The 22,569-nt window shown below is 45.2% G+C and overlaps 1 protein-coding gene across 11 annotated transcripts in view; it reads right to left on the bottom strand.

Moving 5' to 3' along the window:
- Window positions 1-22,569, bottom strand: part of EXOC6 (exocyst complex component 6) — a 734,347-nt gene that overhangs the window by 301,920 nt on the left and 409,858 nt on the right. For all 11 annotated transcript variants that reach the window (XM_029609912.1, XM_029609910.1, XM_029609905.1 and 8 more), the window contains 2 exons: window positions 7,188-7,299; window positions 6,682-6,816 (listed from right to left, as the gene is read on the bottom strand). In XM_029609912.1, the coding sequence (XP_029465772.1) occupies window positions 6,682-6,816; window positions 7,188-7,299 (247 nt within the window). The remainder of the gene's footprint in view (window positions 1-6,681; window positions 6,817-7,187; window positions 7,300-22,569) is intronic.

Genomic DNA, 22,569 nt, shown 5'->3' on the forward strand with positions numbered 1-22,569 from the left:
AAGTGAATTCTCTCAATATTTTAATACGACTTATCTCTGCCCAACAATGAAAATGTTTCGGCGTGCGATTCACGCCTGCTTTAGGGGACTTGTCATTGCTCAGAGCACCATTTTTTGAATATGTGTGAGTTGCTGGGTTAAGCTAGGATCAGCTACAAAGAACAACGACAAGTCCCCTGAAGCAGGCGTGAATCGCACGCCGAAACATTGTCAATATTGGGCAGGCAACAATAAGAAGCAGCAACGTAGAAGGTGACATCAGAGATAGTAGTTAAAAAAGAAAAGAGATAGCAGAGTTGCTTACCTGTAACAGGTGTTCTCACAGAACAGCAGGATGTTAGTCCTCACATATGGGTGACATCAGTGGACAGAACCCTGTTATGGAAAACTTTTCTGTCAAAGTTTCTATAAAGCTTTGACTGACACTGGCACACTCAGCCTCCAATTAGCCTGTGACCACAGGTGTCTTCCCTCAGTCTCGTCTTATAGCAAAAAGCACAAGCGAAACTAAAATAATAATAAAACGTATGTAGACCCAACTCCGCGGGGTGGCGGGTGGGTTTCATGAGGACTAACATCCTGCTGTTCTGTGAGAACACCTGTTACAGGTAAGCAACTCTGCTTTCTCACAGCCCAAGCAGGATGGTAGTCCTCACATATGGGTGAGTACTGAGCTGAGGATGCCCGAGAGTGCACCAAATGCACACACGACGCGCGAAAGGTGCAATGACGGGGGTGGAATTTGGAACAGAGGGCAACCTGAAACCCGTAACGGGTTGGTGGAAGGATGTTGGGTAGGTAACCCGAAAAGAATAAGAGTAGACGTACTGGCCAAACATGGAAGCATGCCAGCCAGTCTTCCCTAAGCAATAATGGGCTGCGAAGGTATGGAGAGAGCTCCAGGTCGCAGCCTTACAAATATGTACAAGCGGCACCGGCCGAAGGTGAGCTTTTGAGGCTGGTATGGCCCTAACAGAATATGGTTACACACGGTGTTGTAGTGAAATGCCTGCTTGTTGGTAGGAAAAAGAGATACAGACCGTCAATCAGAAGGAAAAGGTCTGTTTGCCCACTGGAACTCGCAGCTTGGCTTTTGCCACAGAAGGAAAGAGTTAGGTGTAATTCCTATGGCGTGTAGTGTGGTCTAGATAGAATGCAAGTGCACTTTTACAGTCCAAGGAGAGGAAAACCCTCTCGCCCTGGTGAGAGAGAACTGTTGGGAAAAAGTGGGCAGAGGATATTCTGAGTAAGGTGAGATGCTGCGTCTACCTTAAGAAGGATATGAAGTTGAATACGTAAGACCACTCGGTCACGGAGGAACGCAGGGTCGGGTGAGTAAGTAACAAGGTGTGGAACTCACTGATCCTGTTGGCAGAAGTGATGACTACGAGGGAAAGAATTTCCCATGCCAGAGTACTTACCATCCGTTGTGGATTGCAGAAGGATGAGCCGGTGAAGATCGATGGCTCCGTGGATTTCAGGAGGCATCAAGGGACAGCCTGAAGGACGTAAACGTCGACTCAACTCTGTAACCTGGTATGGTAGTGCAGGTGCAGAGGAGACATGCTGAGCATGTCTGGCGCTACCACAGTAATTTGTGGAGGGTCAGAACCCCGCACCGGTGTCGGTGGGGAACGCCTCGGGTACAGGGGTGCCATTATGACTCATGAACCCAGCCCTCTTTGCAGCGGCTCGATGTATCGTGACGCCAGTGTAGAATCCCTCAGAACTCGGTCCGGTCATTCTGCAGCACCGAGGACTGCCAGCACTGTGTGGAACAGTGGCGGTGGCAGTAGTGATGTTGCTCGGCCCAGGCATTCTCCAGCACTGAGTAGGATAGCACCGATGTCTTGGATGGTGTCGGTGGCGGACGGTCTTTCCCCAGTGCCGAGGTGGATGCCCTCCCTGTCTTGGATGGCGAATGATGATGGACTGTCAGCATGCTTGCAGTGCTCCTGGCAGTATGTAGTGTCGTAGGCTGATACGGGGCTTTAGTTAAGAACCCAAAGCATGGAGCACTGTGTTTAGGCGAGGGCATTGCATGTAGATGCTATGTCAGTATTGATGGTATCGATAGCGGCATAGAAGCGGCCTCGAGGGTATCGTCAAAAATATAGATGAAAAAACGTCGATGGCCTGGGCAGAGCAATGATAACAGTGACAAAGGCACCAATGGCATCGGCATAGTTATCGATGGAAACGATGTGGCATCGAAGAATCGAATAGACATCAATGGCACTGGGAAATTGATGCCAGCATTGACAGAATCGATGGCCGCATCGTTAGGAACAACGAGGACACCGATGGAAATGAGATGGGCGTCGACAGCATCGACAGATAGAGATAGGCGCCGACGGCATCGGCGGCATGGACACGGGCATCGATGGCATGGCCACAGGCACTGACATGGGCATCAATGGCACCGACCCGGGCATCAATGGCACCGACCCGGGCATCAATGGCATCGATGGAACCGACCTGGGCATCGATGAAACTGACCTGTGCATCAACGGCATCGACCCAGGCATCGATGGCACCAACGACACCAAGGTGTGCATCGATGGCATCGATGGAAAAATCAGCACCATGGATGAAAACATCAATGGCACTGAAATAATTGACGCAGGGATCAATGGCATCGATGGACCGCGGGGGGAGGGGTATCAATGGCATCGAAGAAGGCAGGATGGCCTGGATGGGGGTACCAATGGTAGCGATGGGGGCATCAACTGCACGAAGGTACCGAGGTAATCGATGGATGCATGGATTCGACAGAGGCCCTGGCGGCAACGGTAACCGTGGAAGTCCCTATCCACTAGCGTTAATAATCAGGCAGAGGGTCACAGGAGGACACTCGCAGGCTATGTGGGGCTAACTGTGAAAACATAGGGAAAGGGAAGGCCGCAATTCGGTTGGTAGGCCGGGGAAAGCAGAGTGAGGTGACAAGAACCGACCGAAAAACAGGGCATAGTACTCACCGAGTGTCGACTAAATGTACATGAAGGGAGACCCGTGCAGGGAAAAAGCGTTTGTGAAGTAAAAGTTTAAGTGTTTCCGTGAGGATAAATTGTGAGAATTTCTCACAGAACTCCTAATCGCTATGCTTACTGCAGAGAGGAAAAAAGAAGACTGAGGGGAGACACCTGTGGTCACAGGGATAATTGCAGGCTGAGCATGCTCAGTGCACTCAGTGTGCCAGTGTCAGTCAAAGCTTTATAGAAACTTTGACAGAAAAATTTTCCGTAACAGGGCTCCGTCCACTGACGTCACCCATATGTGAGGACTACCATCCTGCTTGTCCTGTGAGAAAAGTCGTATTAAAATATTGAGAGAATTCATTTAAGGGTATTTTAAAGGGTAATATTTAGAATAGATTTCACTTATGAAGTATAAATAAAAAATATACTAAACGGGATGAAGTAAATGACGTTTCAATAAGTGCGTGTATATGAGACGGGTTGTAGCCCTTGTGGGCAAGAGCCCAGGAGATTACAGCACTGAACACTCTGATACCAATTCCCGATATTTTAATAATTAAATAAGAATTTAACACTGTATTTTACAGTTTCCCTCATACATTGAAAACAGTTTTTTAAATTGAGGGTTATTGCCATTTAATCTTTGTAGATAGTTGTTAATTCTTGAAATCTTATTTTTTGATTTGCTTAAATAAAAAGGTTTAGAGGGAGCCCCGGGGCTCAACGAGATGTTTGGGCCTGGGGGCGTCGGCGTTTGCTCACCGTCAGCGCTCACAACGGCCACATCTCCCGGGGTATTAACACCGCTTGGCAAGAAGAAGTTCCCAATTGAGAGCTGAGATGAAGTGGGAGTCTGGGCTGTTGGGGTCTCTACCCTGACTCTCACTTTTCTTTTAGTATGTGGCATTATTTTTGCGGAAAATCTTTCAGCTCGGGAGCTCACCTCTTGCACGTCCTGCTAGCAAAGCGCCATCTTTGCCTCCAGGACTCACCACGGTCCCGGATTTGGGAACGGAAGTCAGGCCGATGTTGCCAGACTTACCAGACTCCTTCGAGGGAAGTCCGATGAGAGAGGAGGCGAGCCCAAAGAATGGAGGGGATGGACGCCCTCTAACTTCAACACCGGAGGAAGGCAAAGGATGTGCAGAGGCCTCCGGAGAGAGGCATGGAGACTGCACGGAGAGAACAGTGAGTCAAAAGCTATTTTCAAGCGTTCCACAAACGTCTAGCATTACTTTGGAAAATGTGTGGGCAGTCCTTGTTGAATTAAAGTCATCTATTGATATAACAAATAAAACGCTGATAGAAATGCAGAATCGCGTTACCCAGATTGATCCGATACTATCTGCGCATAAAGTTCCAAGCCCTTGAAAATCGGGTGGAAATTGTAGAGAAAGCCCAGGTCGGGTTGATATGTGGAGATAAACCTTGACTCACTGGAACAATTGTTTGCAACAGATCAATCATCTTCTCTCCAGCCTTTGCCTCATTCTTAACAATAACAAAACTGAGATCCTAATCATCAATCAAGACATCAACATCAAACTTCTAAACCCAGCTGACCTACTCAACTCATCCACTCCCATATTAAATCACTCACCACATGTTCGAGATCTAGGTATCTTGCTAGACAATCAGCTCAATTTTAAAAAATTCATAAGCACAACCACCAAAGACTGTTTTTATAAGTTACAAGTCTTAAAAAAATTGAAGCCTCTTCTTTATTTCAATGATTTTCGGATGGTCCTACAAGCCATTATTCTATCAAAAGTCGACTATTGCAATTCGCTTCTCTTTGGCCTTCCATATTCATCCATCAAACCCCTCCAAATGCTACAGAACTCTGCAGCCAGAATCCTTACCAATACGAATAAAAGAGATCACATCACCCCCATTCTCAAGCTCCTCCACTGGCTGCCTATAAAGCAAAGGATCCTATATAAAGTACTCACCGTAATTCATAAATCCATTCACAATATCTCTCCTCTTCAATTATGTAACCAACTACGCCCTCACTCCTCCTCTAGACCCATCAGAGGAGCATATAAAGGCACACTCTATGTACCTTCAACAAAATCCTCGCATTATAAACGTGCCATATCTACAGCAGGCCCCATTCAATGGAATGCGCTCCCACCAGACATTCGGCTTGAGCTCTGCCACTCTTCATTCAAAAAAAACTTAAAACCTGGCTCTTTAGCCAAGCTTTTCCAGGACCATGATCATCATTTTTTCCCCTCCAACCAGCAAGAGCATATCTTCTTCACAAACCCCCATTTTCCATACCACTACCTACTTCGGTATCTAATCTCTTGCTGCAGGACACTTGAGACTTTCTCACTTATACGTTATAATTTTTATGCTCAATAAGACCTGTCAACTTAATTGTTTAAGTCTTTTTCTTTCCTTTATCTTTTGGTCATCAATGTTACAACGTTATTGTTAAATTTTGAACTTATGTACTCTGTTCCAAGTTTCATAACCTTGTTCTATGTAATGCCTTTTGGCAATTTTCATGTTCTGTTTCAATGTAAACCGATGTGATCTTTATTTCATATAGGAACACCGGTATATAAAAATCTAAAAATAAATAAATAAATAAATAAATAAATAAATAAATAAATAATGCAAATTCTAGGAAAATTGAGACATTGGAAAATCAAGCTAGATATAAAAATCTCAGGATACTAAACTTTCCTAGTATTAGACTGATATCCACCTATGAGATGTATAAAAAATACATATTAGAAGTCCTGATGTTAACTCCAGGAGAAATACCAATAATGGAGAAGATTTTCTTCATAAGCCAAAGAAAAATGGAAAAGAAAGATCAAGAGGGGGAAAAAGAAAAAAATGGACTACAACAGCAAGAAATGGAAAACATCACTGCATTTCTCGAACAGAGTATGACTGATCAAATAGAACAACGGGGAGCGTTATGTGTGAAATTTGCAAACATAGCGGATAGAGATAAAATATTGAGGTTATCTCTTAAAAATAGAGACAAAAAGTTTCTGGGTCAGAAAGTTTGGACATACCCTGACATAACAAAAACCACACAAACACGCAGGAAAAAATTTCTTTCAATGGGCCAAGAAGTGAAAACTCTTGGTGCTCAGTTTATGATTTATTACCCCAGTAAATGTGTGGTAAAATTCCAAAGTGAGAGGTTTGTGTTTTTAGAACCGCTTGAATTACGAAAGTTTATTGATGCAAAATTACCTAGAGCTTGCTGAGATCAGTTATAGGGAATAGTTTAAATACACTGCTTACCTGCTAAATGTTTTAGTATAAAATGCTTTGTATTTGCTCAAATTACATCCTGGATCTCCCATTACTTTATAACGGGAGTTAGTTTTTGTTTTGTTCTAAACTTTATTATCTCTTTGGAAAAAGTTTGTATTACATATATTTCCTTGGTTCAAACAGAGTATAGTATAGTATACGAATGGAAATTGCCTATAATATTATTTTTACCCAATCTGTGACATGCGGTATTGCTGTCTTGTATTTTGAAATGCATAATAAAAATATAAATTAAAAAAAAAAAAATGATAAAAAAGCAACTGGCATGTGCACTCTACAGACTTATTATAATCCTTTATTCTTAGGATTTTTCTAACTTCCACTGTTCAAAAGTGGATTAGTTTACTTAAAACAATTGTGAATTTTCATCATTGTAACCTCAATAATGTTTACATACCTTAAAAGTAGAAAGCCCATAAAGCCTTGTGGTATGGACTGTCTCTGGGGAAATATTTGTTATGTTTGTTATAAAGTCCTCAAGGTATTTACAGGCTTGTTCCAGGTGTGTTGTGTTTATAATGATTTGCACCAGCTACAAAACACAAATATATCCGGTAAGATGCTCAATGACACCTGATTTTTTAAAGGCTACTGCTTCTAGCAACTGCATTAACACATGGTAATTACTGTATTACAGGATACAATTAACTGCAGATTCTAACAGCAGACTGTGACGGCTGTCTATAACTGATATTGCAGACTCTATTTAAGAGGTCAAAAGTTTAGAACAGTCTTTAAAACAAACTGACATTTAAACTTTTTGTTAGCACAATCCCTCCAGTTTAAACTGTCATATATCATGAACCCATTTCATATAAATATCATTAAAGTGCCCACTGTAATTGCTTTTCACTAAAACTGTCCAATGGCAGAAACCTTTACAGTTGGTATTTTACAACCTACCTCTGTTAAACCAATGTGAGGTTTTTTAATGAGGTTCTGTAAACAGCCACTTAATGTTCTGGTCAGCAGCAGATTTGTTGATTTTCTAAGCATGTCATCTATTTCTGTTGAACTAAGGACATACAGGTTTATTGACTTAAACACTGAAAATAAATGTAAAGCATTTCAATATCTAGGTCTACTGATAAAAAAATACTGGAAGAAATTGAAAAATAAAGAGTAGGCTTGGCTACCTGCACCTCAACGTCCCAGTCACATGAACAAAAACCTCAATGGATCAAATACATGCACAAAAGGGAGCCCAATAAAAATCCATAAGAACGGCAAAAAAATTATATTTTTTAAATAGAACTATCAATGGAAATGTGGAGACCAGTGCTTTTAAATATTGAAATTTTATGATTTTGATTTGCAGTTCTAATTGAGGCTTTTCAGTATTAATCCTCCTTGATACAGGTAACAAGTGCAAAATACAGACTGTGTTGGAGGGTTTTCATGCAGTCTTCCCTAACTCAAATGTCTCAATGAATTCTCTCCAGTTTGAAAGGATGCAGTTATATATTCTGAGGTGAATCTTAAGACCTCTGCGCAGGCGGGCACATGGACGTGGCGATTTTATAACATACACAAGTTTTTGTGCCCGTGTTATAAAATCGGCTAAACATGCGTGCATGATTTTATATGTATGCATATATAAGAACATAAGAACATAAGAAATTGCCATGCTGGGTCAGACCAAGGGTCCATCAAGCCCAGCATCCTGTTTCCAACAGAGGCCAAAACCAGGCCACAAGAACCTGGCAATTACCCAAACACTAAGAAGAACCCATGCTACTGATGCAATTAACAGCAGTGGCTTTTCCCTAAATAAAATTGATTAATAGCCATTAATGGACTTCTCCTCCAAGAACTTATCCAAACCTTTTTTGAACCCAGCTACACTAACTGCACATAAGTGGGGGGAATTTTAGTAGCTACGTGCACCGATGCAATAGCCCTTTTTCCCAGTTTGCTTCCAGTTCACCCCAGTAAAGTAGAGAACTTCCTAATCCACTTGCTAACTTGCCTCCCTTTTACCCTATCACCCCCGACCCTTAAAACCCTGCTGACTAGCCTTTTTTTTTTTTTGTTACGTCTTATATGCTGTCCAAAGCAGAAGTAAAGTTATACAGTAGGGGACCCTGGCGCGCGCTTGTGTGTGTAACTACTTACGTACAGACTTCATGGTGCAGTTCCGGTCTGCCCATGTCCTGGCCATGCCCCACCCTTTTTTGTATGCACATACTGAGAGATATGCACGTACTCGCACAGGAGTGAATTTTAAAAGGATTACGTGCGTAACCGCGATTCCACGCTCCTGCGCACGCCGAGCCTATTTTGCATAGGCCCGGTGATGCACGCAAGCCCCGGGACGCGCGTATGTCCCAGGGCTTGAAAAAAGGGGTGTGGTGGAATGGTCCGGGGGTGACGCAGGGTGGGGCCAGAGCCTCCAGGCACAGTGGCCATTTGCTGCAGTGCTCGGGATTGCGGGCCGGCCATTGGCCCAGAGGCAGGCACAACTTATAAGATAAAGGTAAGGGGGAGGGGGTTTAGGTAGGGCTGGAGGGCGGGTTAGATAGGGGAAGGGAGGGGAAGGTGGGGGGGGGGGGCAGAAGTTCTTGGAGGAGAAGTCCATTAATGGCTATTAATCAAATGTACTTAGGGAATAGCCACTGCTATTAATTGCATCAGTGGCAAGGATCTTCTTAGTGTTTGGGTATTTACCAGGTTCTTGTGGCCTGGTTTGGCCTCTGTTGGAAACAGGATGCTGGGCTTGATGGACCCTTGATCTGACCTAGCATGGCAATTTCTTATGTCCCTCCGAGGCCCCTCCGATGTCGGAGCAGCCTCAGAGGGAACGGAGGAATCATGTAACCGCGATTCCCTGCTCCTGCGCGCGCCGAGCCTATTTTGCATAGGCCCAGCGACGCACGCAATCACTGGGACGCGCGTATGTCCCGGGGCTTGAAAAAAGGGGCGGGGCTGGAGAATCCAGGCACAGCGGCTATTTGCCGCTGTGCTAGGGATCGTTGGCCAGCCATTGGCCGGCGTGCGCAACCTATGCCTGCCCGGAGGCAGGCACAACTTATAAGATAAAGGTGTGGGGGGGGGTTAGATAGGGTTGGGGGGCAGATTAGGTAGGGGAAGGTGGGGGGGGGGGGGGGGGGCGGAAGGAAAGTTCCCTCCGAGGCCATGCCGATTTCGGAGCAGCCTCGGAGGGAACAGAGGAAGGCTGTGCGGCTCAGCACGCGCAAGTTGCACAATTGTGCACCCCTTTGCATGCGCCAACCCTGGATTTTATAACATGTGTGCAGCTGCACGCACATGTTATAAAATCGGGCGTACATTTGTGCGCGCAGGGTTGCACGTACCTCTTAAAATCCGGTCAACAGTTTTTAAAATCCGCACAGCTCGTCCCGACCAAGTCACGCATGTACCTCCCAGCATCAGCGCATATAGGGGCGGATTTTCAAAGGGTTATGCTCGGCGCACGCAAGATGCACAAGTGTGCACCCCCTTGCGCGGCGACCCAGGATTTTATAACATGCGCGCATTCGAAAATCTGGCCCATAGGACTTTTAAAATCGTTCAGGCTTTACCTTTGATTTTTATGATGGGATTATTTAACCAGGTATCAGGAAGGCCATTTTCAAAGCATTTACCCATGGTAATGTGCTATCTGAAAATTGCCTCTCTAAATACAAATAAAAGTCTTTATGTTTTCCAAAATGCATGAACGTTTGGCTGCACTGAGAGGAAGGGCTCCCAACACCACTTAAAGGCTGAGAAAGGAGAAAAATGTGTATAGGTGGCATTTTCATATCTTCACACATTATTCCAGCAAAAATCTACCCACAAAAAAAGTAGGTGCATACTTTGTCTACCTGCCAGTTTTCAAAGGGAAATTACATATGTGTATTCCCTTTTAAAAACTGGTGTAATGCCTGCAGGTAAAAAGCACAAACTGATTTGACCCAATACAGTTTGAAAATTGTCCACATGGGGCAGACTGTCCAGATGTAAAATGCACAGGCACTTTGCACCCGCAGACTTTGCACACATTTTCAAAGGGAAAGGCTGTGTGTATTTTCCTTTTGAATATTATCTATGGCCTTTGCACCTTCTTTTGTGGGGGGATAAATTTGGTTTGGACATAGCAACATACATATGCTAGTTCCTAATCCTGCCTAAAACATGCCCCCAGGAATGCCTCTCCTTAACCAGGATAAAAGTATGTGCTCTGGAAACTTTGTGCATACTTTTAACCAGGTTATGAGTGGGTAATTTTCTGATGACTCTTTTACCAGGATAGATAGCAAATGTTGCTTACCTGTAACAGGTGTTCTCACAGGACAGCAAGATGTTAGTCCTCACATATGGGTGACATCATCAGGATGGAGCCCAATCACGGAAAACAAAGTTTCCAGAACCTTGACTGGCCCCTACTGGGCATGCCCAGCATGGCACCAACCCTGCAGCCCCTTCAATCTTATTTGAAAGCTGTAGGCAGTGCTGAAAAATAAAATAACAAAACGTTATGAACCCAACACCGCGGGGCGGTGGGCGGGTTTCGTGAGGACTAACATCCTGCTGTCCTGTGAGAACACCTGTTACAGGTAAGCAACATTTGCTTTCTCACAGGACAAGCAGGATGGTAGTCCTCACATGAGTACCGAGCTGAGGATGTCCGAAAATGCACCAAATGTACCCAACGGCGTGCAACAGGCACAACAACTGGGGTGGAATTTGGTAGAGGGCATCCTGAACCCCACCGGGCAGGTGGAAGGGTGTAGGTACGTCACGTTGGAAATAGGTTACGCAGGACAGACTGGCCGAAGATGGAATCTTGTCTTCCGGCTTTGTCCAAGCAATAGTGGGCTGCGAAAGTGTGGAGAGAAATCCAGGTGGCAGCCCTGCAAATGTCAGGAAGCGGCACCGATCAGAGTTGTGCTACTAAAGTCGCCATGGTCCTCACAAAGTGTGCTTTGACACAGTCTTGAAAAGGAATGCCTGCTTGCTGATAGCAAAGAGATATGCAGTCTGCCAACCAGGAGGAGAGAGTCTGCTTACCCACAGGTTGCCCTAATTGATTGGGATGGAAAAAGACGAATAACTGTGGGCAACTTCCTGTGGGCAACTGTACGGTCTAGGTAGAACGCTAGAGCCCGTTTACAGTCAAGAGTATGCAGAGCCTGTTCCCCTGGACTGGAATGGGGTCTGGGAAAGAAGGTAGGTAGTATGATGGATTGAGTAATGTGAAACTCCGAAACTACCTTAGGTAAAAATTTAGGGTGAGTGCGGAGTACCGCCCGGTCCTGCAGGAGTTTAGTGTAAGGCGGATAGGTAACTAGGGCCTGTAACTCAATAACCCTGCGAGCTGAAGTGATAGCCAAAAGGAAAATCACTTTCCATGTGAGATATTTTAGGTCACAGGAGTGAAGAGGCTCGAATGGTAGTTTCATGAGCCGACCAAGAACTAGATTAAGGTCCCAAGAAGGGGCCGGAGGACGTAAAGCTGGCTTGACATGGAGCAAGCCCTTTAAAAAGCGTGTTACCAGGAGTTGTACTGATATAGGAACATCCCCGACACCCTTATGGAAGGCGGCTACTGCACTGACATGCATTCTGATTGAAGATGTCTTTAAACCTGACTCTGACAAATGCCAAAGATAGTCGAAAAACCTTGGGATTGGACAGGAAAAGGGATCAAGGGACTGCGAAGTGCACCATGAAGTGTACCTTTTCCATTTATAGGAATAAGATTTTCTTGTGGAAGGCTTTCGTGAAGCAATCAGGACACGAGAAACCGAATCTGAAAGGTTAAGTGGTTGAAGGATTAACCTTTCAACATCCATGCCGTCAGGGACAAAGCCCGAAGATTGGGATGGCATAGGCATCCGTCGTTTTGAGTGATCAGATGCGGGTCCATTCCCAAGGGAATGTGCCTGCGGATGGAGAGATCCTGGAATATAGGAAACCACACTTCGCATGGCCAGTGAGGTGCTATCAGGATCATGGTTCCCTTGTCCTGACATAGCTTCACGAGAGTCTTCGAAAGAAGAGGAAGTGGAGGGAATGCATAGAGCAGACCAGTTGCCCACGAGAGGGAAAATGCATCTCTGGGCTGAGAGCACTCGCTCCGAATGAGGGAGCAGTAGTTGTCCACTTTGTGGTTCTGAGGGGACGCAAAGAGGTCTGTCTGGGGATATCCCCATTGGCGAAAGATTGAAGTCGCTACCGAGGGGTTGAGAGACCACTCGTGTGGCTGGAAGACACGATTCAGTTTGTCTGCCAAGACACTGTCCACGCCCGGCAAGTAGGTGGCCCTGAGGTACATCGAGTGGGAGAGCGCTTCCGACCAAATCTGCGCAGCTTCCTGACACAGAAGGAAGGAGCCTGTGACTCCCTGCTTGTTGATGTACCACATGGCCACCTGGTTGTCCGTCTGAATCAGGATGACGTGAATTGACAGGCGTTCCTGAAAAGCCCTGAGAGCATATCGCATTGCTCGAAGTTCTAGGAAGTTTATTTGATGTTTGGCTTCCTCTGGAGACCAAGACCCTTGTGTCTGTAGATTGTTCACGTGGGCTCCCCACCGAGGTTGGAAGTGTCGGTGGTGAGAATGAGTTGAGGATCTGGCACTTGAAAGGGCAGACCCTGGAGGAGATTGTTGAGATTTTTCCACCAGGCGAGAGACAGACGGAGTGAGTCGGTGATGTGGACAATGGTCAACAGAGGCTGAACAGCTTGAATCCATTGTGACCTCAGAGTCCAATGCATGAATCTCATGGCCAGGTGGGCCATTGGTGTGACATGGACTGAGGACGCCATGTGTCCTAAAAGGACGAGGAATTGGCGAGCTGTTGTTGTATGCTGAGACTGCAACTGGTGAGCGAGAGACACGAGAGTTAGCGCTCGTTGTTGAGGGAGAAAGGCTTTTGCATGCAAGGTGTCCAAGTCTGCCCCAATGAACGACAAGGTTTGTGATGGGACTAAATAGGATTTTTCGTAATTGACGAGAAATCCTAGAGAAATTAGAGTGTGTAGGGTCAAATTGAGGGACGACCGAGCAGCTTGCTGGGTTGGAGCCTTGATTAACCAGTCGTCCAGATAGGGGTAGACGTGAACACCTTCTCTCCTAAGAAAAGCTGCGACAACCACGAGACATTTGGTAAAGGCTCGTGGTGCCGATGCTAGGCCGAACAGAAGCACGCGGTATTGATAGTGCTTTGGGCCTATTTAGAACCTGAGGTACTTGCGATGAGCTGGAGTTATCGCAATGTGTGTGTATGCGTCCTGAAGGTCCAGAGAGCAGAGCCAGTCTCCTCTTTGCAGAAGAGGTAGAAGCGAGCCCAAGGTTACCATCTTGAACGTTTCTCGCTGTAGGTACTTGCTGAGAGCACGTAGGTCCAGAATTGGACGAACTCCCCCGGATTTTTTGGGGATCAAAAAGTACCGGGAATAGAACCCTAGGCCTTGCTGCGAGAGTGGGACGGGTTCTATTGCTCTTAACTGGAGAAGAAGGGAAACCTCCTGCTCCAGAAGGACAGAATGGTCGGATACTCTCCATGCTTGCAGAGGTGGTGAGTCCGGTGGAAGAGCAAGAAAGTTTAGGTGGTAACCCTGAGCAATGATTGCTAGCACCCATTGGTCAGTTGTGATTGATTGCCACATGCCGTGAAAGTGGCACAATCGACCTCCCACTGGTATGCTTGGCAGAGGAATCAGGCTGCTGCTCTCCAAGTGAAAGTCAAAAACCTGAAGCAGGCCCCGGCTGGGGAGCTGCTTGCGGCTTTTGCTTTCAGGGCTGGCGAGGCTGAGGTTTTTGAGAAGGTTTCATAGTTCGGGACCTTGCTGATGGAGGATAGTACTTCCTTGGACGGAAGAATGACTTTTTAGAGTCCTTCCTAAAGGGCTGTCTTGAGGGGAAGTTGGAAGGTATCGATGAGAGCTGTTTAAGGGTCTCATGATGGTCCTTTAATTCAGCCACTATTTGCTGGATCTGTTCACCGAACAGATTGTCTCCTACACATGGTAGGTCAGATAGCCTGTCTTGTACTTCTGGCTGAAAGTCAAAAGATTTGAGCCAGGCCCATCGTCTTGCAGAAATGGCAGCTGCAGACACTCTAGTAGAGGTGTCAAAGATATCGTAAGCTGTTCTTATCTCATGCTTTTCTGCTTCAAACCCCTTGTTGACAAGGATTTGAAGCTGTTGTTGGAATTGTTCAGGCAGGGTTTCAGAGAAGTCCTGTATCTGCTTGAAAATGACCCTATTGTATTGGGTCTGGAAATGAGCATGGCCCCTTGGAACACTCTTCGACCAATATTGTGTTCCTTAACAGGAGGGGTAGATGAGTGAGGCTTCATCCTTTTTGCTTTCTTTTGAGCCGATTCCACCACAACTGAGTGGTGGTCGAGGTGAGATTTTTGAAATCCGAGAGCTGACTGTACTAAATAGGTAGTGTCAGCTTTTCTGTGGACTGGGGCAATGGATCCTGGGTTTTCCCAATTCTTTTTGAGGAGGTCAAGAAGAACTTGATGAACGGGAATAGAAGTGATCACTTTAGGGGCATCCAGGAATTGGAGGAGCTCCATCATCTGGTGCCTATCATCCTGCTCCATCTGAAGCTGAAAAGGGACCAACTCAGACATTTCCTTCACAAAATTAATGAAAGAAAGGTCCTCTGGAGGAGAACCCATTCTACCTTCAGTAGGAGAGGGAAGTGAAGGTAAGCCATCAGTGTCTGTGGAAGTATCATCACCCCAGGTGTCATAAGGATCAGCAGACTAACCTGTAGGGCGAGAAGGGGGTTGGATACCCGAAGGCCCCGGCTGAGGTTCTGAGAAAATCTAAGGAATCGCCGGGGGCACCGTGGACGGCCTGGAAGGCATCAGTACCGGTATTGAAGGCATCGATGACGCCGATGTGCATATCGCTCCCGATGAATGAATCGGTGGCGAGGGACGAAATGGTATCGATGGCTGAGGCAATACTCCCGAAGGAGGAATGCGGAACGGTGTTTCTCCTCCCAATGAAGCTGTTAACGGGGAGCGCACCGGAGCCATCGGAGACCCGGGAATCACCGGTGGAAGGGCGGTCATGAGCGCCTCCATCCGGGATAGCAGCGGTGCCAGCGCTGCTGTCATCGGGTCGGTGGCCGGTTCCACTCTCGGTGCCAGTGTCGGTGCCAGAGGAACCTGGAGCCATTGCATCGCCTTGTCGATGGCCTCCTGGACCAGCTGATCCAGTTCTTCCCGGAGACCTGGAGCAAGCAGCCCCGGCTCCGAGACGGAAGAGGGAGATGGAGGCACAGTCGGAGGGACCACCTTTACAGGCAGAATCACGACTCCCAAACCCATATCGGGTGAGGGTGGCCTCGATGTCCCGGTCGCAGGAATAGTCGATGCCATTTCTGGACGGGGCTTCTTCGATGGTGGCTCGGACGGTGGCGAGGTCGATGATTTTGCTCCCTTGACGGTCCAAGACTTATGATGCCGATGGCGATGATTCTCTCTACGATCCCCTCGATCTTGAGGGGGAGTAACGGGAGTCGATGGCCGTGAAGACGTCGATGGCAGACGGTCACCGGACAGAGGTCGATGCTGGTGCGACTTTGACGGTGCCGTTCCGATGACATCGATGCGATGAACGGTGTTGGGGTGTGAGCACGGAAGAGGAGTCTCATCTTCTCCATTCTGGTTTTGCGACCTTTTGGTGTCATGAGGGCATATTTGGTGCAAGTCAGGACATCATGCTCACGGCCTAAACACAGTACACAGACTCCACGAGGGTCTGTGATAGACATGGTGCGAGTACAGTCTGGGCACCGACGAAACCCCGACGCCATGGCCATAGAAAAAAATTGAGCCGCGGTACGGTGGATGGCTAGTAGGCCGCGAGGGCCAAACTCGACGGTAATCGACAGAAAACGGGTAAAAACTTACCGGAGTACCGCGGCCTGAGAAAAGTTAGAAGAGGGACCCCTGTGGGGCAATTTAATTTTAATTAACTCCGTGAGGAAAATTCCTGTCAGGAATCTCTTCAGAGCTTCTAAACCGCGAGGCTACAGCTGCGCGGAAAAAAGAAGACTGAAGGGGGACCCCTGCTGGCTGCAGGGTTAGTGCCATGCTGGGCATGCCCAGTAGGGGCCAGTCAAAGTTCTGGAAACTTTGACAGAAGTTTTCCGTGATTGGGCTCCATCCTGATGATGTCACCCATATGTGAGGACTACCATCTTGCTTGTCCTGTGAGAACAATATTTACCCAGGTAAATGGCTTTTAAAAATTGTTCTCATAATGATTACATTTTTCTACAATGTTTTAACTTGGTTTCAGTAGTAAGCATGACAACACCCAGAATTCTAGGAAGTCCATATTCAGCTGCTGTGCTAGCCAGATAAATTTATCCAGCTAACTTAGTCTATATATTCAGTGGCACAGTTAAAAAAATGTGTTAAAAAGCAGTATGTTTTTTAATTCATAAGCTTTTCTGACCAATATTTTTTTTTGCTCTCTTTGAGAAAACTCAACCATAAACCAAAGCTGTGGTATACTTTAGAGACATGGCTTGTCACCACACTAACAGAAGGCACAAGAAAGACAGAAGAAAAAGACAGGAATAAACTGTTTAATCCACAAAATAAATAATGATTGTGACAACAGCAAAATCAGCAAAATTAAAATAGAGGAGGACAAGAGGAACAAAATAGATGAGCAGGGGTAGTAATTATAGTCACAAGTGACAACACGGGGAAAGAGAGAGAAAGAGATCAGTGAATGCCAATGAGAAAAATAATGAACAGAAAGGAAAATTAGATAACTAGTTATTCATTTATGCTAATGTATTAGATGATTTCACCTTTTCTGTTGAACACAATCTCATACATGGGAGCATATACAGAAGGCACAGATGGTTGAATTATGCTTTGTATATTACAGCTTCTATCTAGACAGGTATTTGTATCCCTATGGGAGGCCCACCTAGTAACTCGAGGTGAGGTTTAAGTATTAGTGTAGGGGTTAGGGGCCACTTTCACATTCAACGTGAGTCGTACGAACAGAACAGTGGTCTCTTGTGAAGATTTGATGACCTACGGAGTGAGGAAACTCACTCCAAGATGAGATTTGGGTAATGTTCTCTCTCTCTCTCTATCATACTGAAACAGGCCTGTCAGGAGACATTGTGAACCGCAATATAGAAGCCCAAATTGGGCTAATAGTGCAACTTGTGATAACAGCCTTTCGCATAGGTGATAATGCAACTCGCGATACACATGCTTATTAGCATAAGGTACACCCCTTTTTGGTATCGCATGCGATACCAATGCGATATTGGAAAATGAGGCCCTAAGTCAATTTAGCATTTTAAAATCAAATTATGCTCTTTTTGCCCTTTGGCATCTTCATCACCAGTGCAATTATCGATGTACCCATCCAACTACGAAAGTCTAGTTTTCTTTTTTTTTTTTTCACAATATCAGCTGTTAGCAGATCACCTGATGAGACCATGAGCCAGGAATATATAAAGAGAGATTTGTAAGTGAGATTCACTGTTCTTTACAGTGTAACAACTCTGAACCTATAGCATAAAAGGGAACACTACTGAGTAGGAGAAAAGAAATAGATCTATGAGTTAATTAATATATTATGAAACATTCAGAAATGAATTTGCCCTAGCTGAAAGCCATTTGCTCAGCTACTGATAATGTGTCAGAACTATTTATTTATTTTTAATTTTTCTATACCGAAATTCCTGTATGAGATACAAATCAATCCGGTTTACAAGTAACGGCAACTCGCCCGGGGCTTGATAGGCCGGGGCTTTTTACATTAAACAGATAAACATGGCTTAATTACGGCTTAAATACTGCTTAAATACATTAAACAGTTAATTACAATAATTACAATTAAACATTAAACATTGAAATAACATTAAACAGATAAAACAGATAAAACTAGAGGGATAACAGAGTCACAAGGTTTTTGTGAACTAAAATTAATATATCTAATCCAAAACCATATCCTGTTCCTATTTCAATTTACAAAATCTGGCATAGTCTAAAAGGGACTCCCTTCTAATTAATTCATATGGGGGCAATTTTCAAATCTGCCCATGCAGATGCAAAGTGCAAAGGTACTTATTCTGGAAGGCTTTGCACCAATTTTCACAGGGTAAGTACGAGCAAACTTTCCCTTTCCCTCGGAAAAAGTACTCACAAATATTTGTACTTGCTTTTTCTATAGGTAGTTTATATATACAAAACAACACATGTAGATTTGAAAATGTAATCTATGTGAATTATTTCCCTCCCTAACCTAAACATACCTAAGCTCCATTTACTTTTTAAAAGTATACACATTGTTGATAGCCACACGTAAGGGTATGGGCTGGATAATTTTCACATGCCAATTTACTCAGGTAAATCCGTACTTATCTAGATAAAAGGCTTCTCAGATGTGCTCTCTATGTGGTGAATTTTCAGAGTTCCATGCCCAAAAATTAGCATATATGCACACAAGTAGCCTATACTCATATCATTACTATTTTAGAAACATCAAACATATGTACGTACTTTTGGTTTTGTGCACACAAACACATGAAAAATAAGGGGCAGACTAGGGGCTTTCCAGGGCGCAGCCAACAGTTACATGCATAAGTTGTTATTTTATGAGAGACTTACGTACATACATTTGGCACCGTACTTGCATAATTTCACACCCAATTATCTTATGAAATTGATATCAGACTTGTTTATAGTGTATTATTGGCTGGGTGGGATGTCTGGGTGAACTGAGGGGAGTTAAAGATAACCTCACTTGTTTGATTCATTTTAGCTTGGATAATTATACTCACCACATTTAGAGAAGTGTGCTACTGTTACAGGTAGGAAGAAGATTTGTAATTGTCTCCTGTGAGTAAATATTTAGATATGAGGATAAATGAGGAGGCTTGTTAGTAAGTGTGAATTGTAGAGAGAGTCAATTAAGGATCTGTGAAATTGCAGTCATTTGCATTCATTAACAATTAGGAACTGGATGATGAGCTGTGAATAGCTCCCAGACTTCTGCTTTCAAGACTAATCCTCAAATGTTATTTTATGTGATTTAGGCCAATATCCAGGAGTTTAAAAAGTGAATAAAAGTTAAATAAAGAGTAAATAGTATTTGTAAATACTGAAGCAATAATATCCAATAGGTCAGTTTATTTTACTTCAACTACAACAAATATCTTTGGTAAGGAAATCCAGAATTATCTATGCGTTAGTAACACTTTTTTTTTATTAATCTAGCTATAAATTAGTAGAGCTTTTGCTTTATTGATCATGTGCGAGAATTATTGCGCAGGAATTGCCTCATGAGCCCCTTCAGTCTTTTTGTGTCCAAGTACCAGCACAGACATATACCTTTTATCTCTCTCATTTTTCTTTTTGTCAAACGTTGCCTCACTGGCTCATCAGCCCCAAAACAGCACTTACTTATTTATTTATTTATTTATTTATTTATTTATTTATTTAAAGTAGCACTGAAAAGGTAGAAGAAATGTATCTTCACAATGTCTTGCAAAAAAAAGCAAAGTCAGTGGTTTCAAGGATTGTGTACATGATAGAAGAATGTTCATTACCAATGGACATGATCTAAGCTGCTGCTGTCTGGGACTGGACCATGACCAAGCCAGCTGTTCCAGTTGTGGACAGATGCCCCTATGTACCCAAAGATTGAAGGCCTGGAAAACAGAGGAACTACGTAAATCTCTCAGAAGCTGCAGTTGGTCCTCTTCCCAAAGCACAGCCTCATCTGCCTCGCTGGGCATAGAATTATTATTATTATTGAGCAGATGCTCCTCAAAAATACCTCCCTCATTCATTGGTGGAAGAGGCTGAATCATCAGGCTCAATTAGGCAGAAACAACATGCACTGAAGAAGAGGCACCACTCTGCAGAGCCACTGAAGAAGCACAGAGTCTCGGATTAGTGGAATTTTGTGAATTGCAGCTGTCATGTGAGCCAAAACAACCATAATGTCTCTGGCCATTAACGGATCCATTTTCAACAGTTTGCAATAAAGGATATGAGAGTGTTTACTTGATTTGATGGAAAGAACTCTTTCTCTTGTAGAGACTCTATCCAAACTACAATGAACTTGTTTTTCTGGGTAGGAATTAGTTGATTTCTTGAAATTCACCAGAAACCCTAGCGATTGTAGGAGTTGTATTGATTTTTACAGATAGTTTAGTACATCTACCTGGGAGCTCGACATTACAAGCCAGTCAACCAGGTAAGGGAAGAGACTCTGATGCACTGACACCTCAGATGCACTACTACTACAGCCAAGTATTTGGTGAAGACCCTCGGTGCTGGTGACAGATTGAGTGGGGCAATATACTAATAGTGGGAAGAGTCTACCTTAAAAGGGAGGTGATGCCAATCAGAGGGATAATGGACTATGAGCATAAACCTCCTTTAAATCCAGAGCATACATTCCCCCCCCCCCCTTATAAAGGGGAGAATTGTGTGGAGGGAATTCATTTTGTATTTCTCCCGGAGTATATGCTTGTTCAGGTTTCTTAAATCCAGGATGGATCTCATTCCCCCAGATTTCTTGGAGATCAGGAAATAGCATGAGTAGAACCCCTGTGCATGGTGATGTGGTGGAAGTGGTTCTATCACCTGCTGTTTGATGAGTGACTCTACCTCCAGGCAAAACTGCATCAAGTGAGATGGATATAGATTGAAAACTGAATGATGAGGAAGCATGGGAAGCCTGGAGAATCATCAGCAATTTCCAGACTCCACATTCTTGAGAACCCAGTGATCTCTGGTAATCTTGCACCATTCCTCCATGTAGTGCTGGATTCTGCCACCTGCTGGGTTTGAAAAGCAGTCAGACTTGATCAATGTTTGGCTGGATTTATTGCATTGTCTTTGTTATGGTCGTGGACCCTTGGGCCGGTTGGGACAGAGGATGGTATGCTATGGAAGGCCATAGTAAGAGTCCCAGCCGGGAGGCGGCTCGGAAGAGACTCAGAGGAGGCTTCACCCAGGAGAAGCCCGTAGGGACCCGGACCTCTTGGACTTAGGTAGAGTCCTATGCGACCAAGGACCCAGGTAACGGCTGAAGAGACTGACAATGACTGGACCCAGGTGGATGAAGAGACTTCACCCTCAGAAGCTAGCGGCTCCCTCGGAAGGAGCCCGTGAGAGCCCGAGCCGTTGGGATTTAGGAGAAACCTCTGGGCCAGTAAGTACTGGATACCTGAGATGAGGCAGAAGCCAAAGTCAAAGTCCAGGAGCGAAGCTGGGTCAGGAGCCAGGAGTCCGAGATCCACACCAGAGCCAGAGACGAAACAGGAGACGGAGTCGGGGACGGAGCCGGGTCAGAAGCCAGAAGGTCAGAAGACAATACCAAGCCAGGAACAGAAGCCGAAGATGAAGTCGTGAGATGGAGCCGGGTCAGAAGCCAGAAGTCGGACGTCGAAACCAAAATCAAGGGACGGAAGCAGGAGACAGGTCAGAAGCAAGCCAGGTCGAAGACAGAAGCTATCCAAGCGCAAACAGCAACTAACAAGTCAGGAACACCTGAGGAACCTCGTTGCAAGTAAAGGAAGAACCAAGAAGCAGGGCTTAAATAAGCCAGGGCGTCTGACGTCATCCAGGGGCAGTCTTGAGGTTTCCCGCGCTGGCCCTTTTAATTCTCCAGCCCCTGCGCGCATGCGTGCCTAGGGGGTGGGGCCAGCCGCGGCGAAATGCCGGCGTCTCCCTCAAGGAGGGAGAGCCGCGGCAGAGGCCCAAGCAGGCCTAATCGGATCCACGGCGGCCCGGGCCGGCCTCGAGGTAGGTGGGGGACCCGGGGCACGGCCCAGGGCCGCAACAGTCTTAGGTTGATTATGCTCATGCTGCGGAGCATGAGTTAGAAGTTGCTACTGTTGTGGAAGTAGAGGCAACATCTGGTATTGTCAGAATTGCTGGAAGGGTCGTCTCTGGAAACACGGTCTTTAAAAAGCGTAGTAAGTGCGCCTTACAGAGAGGGACTGGACTGCTACATGTTGTTCCTTTCATTTGAGCAACTGTTCCTCAGAGCTTTTGTCAGACAAGGTGATCCCCTTGTCATGGAATACCTCTAACTTGTCATGGAAATCATTGCTTAAGCAAATTGCTCTCAACCAAACCATGAGGCATGCTCAGATGAATGCTTTTGAGGTGTATGCTGTAGTATCAAATGCTTTGTGGATTGATCAAATAAGATAGTGTATATGCAGGGCTTAATTTGTAGATAAAAAGGAAGTAGAAATGTGAAGCGGGAGAGAAGGGAGGCAGAGTAGAAGGGAGTGGAGTTGGAGCTAAG

This window comes from Rhinatrema bivittatum, chromosome 7 (genome assembly GCF_901001135.1).
Source record: "Rhinatrema bivittatum chromosome 7, aRhiBiv1.1, whole genome shotgun sequence".
NCBI lineage: Eukaryota > Metazoa > Chordata > Amphibia > Gymnophiona > Rhinatrematidae > Rhinatrema > Rhinatrema bivittatum.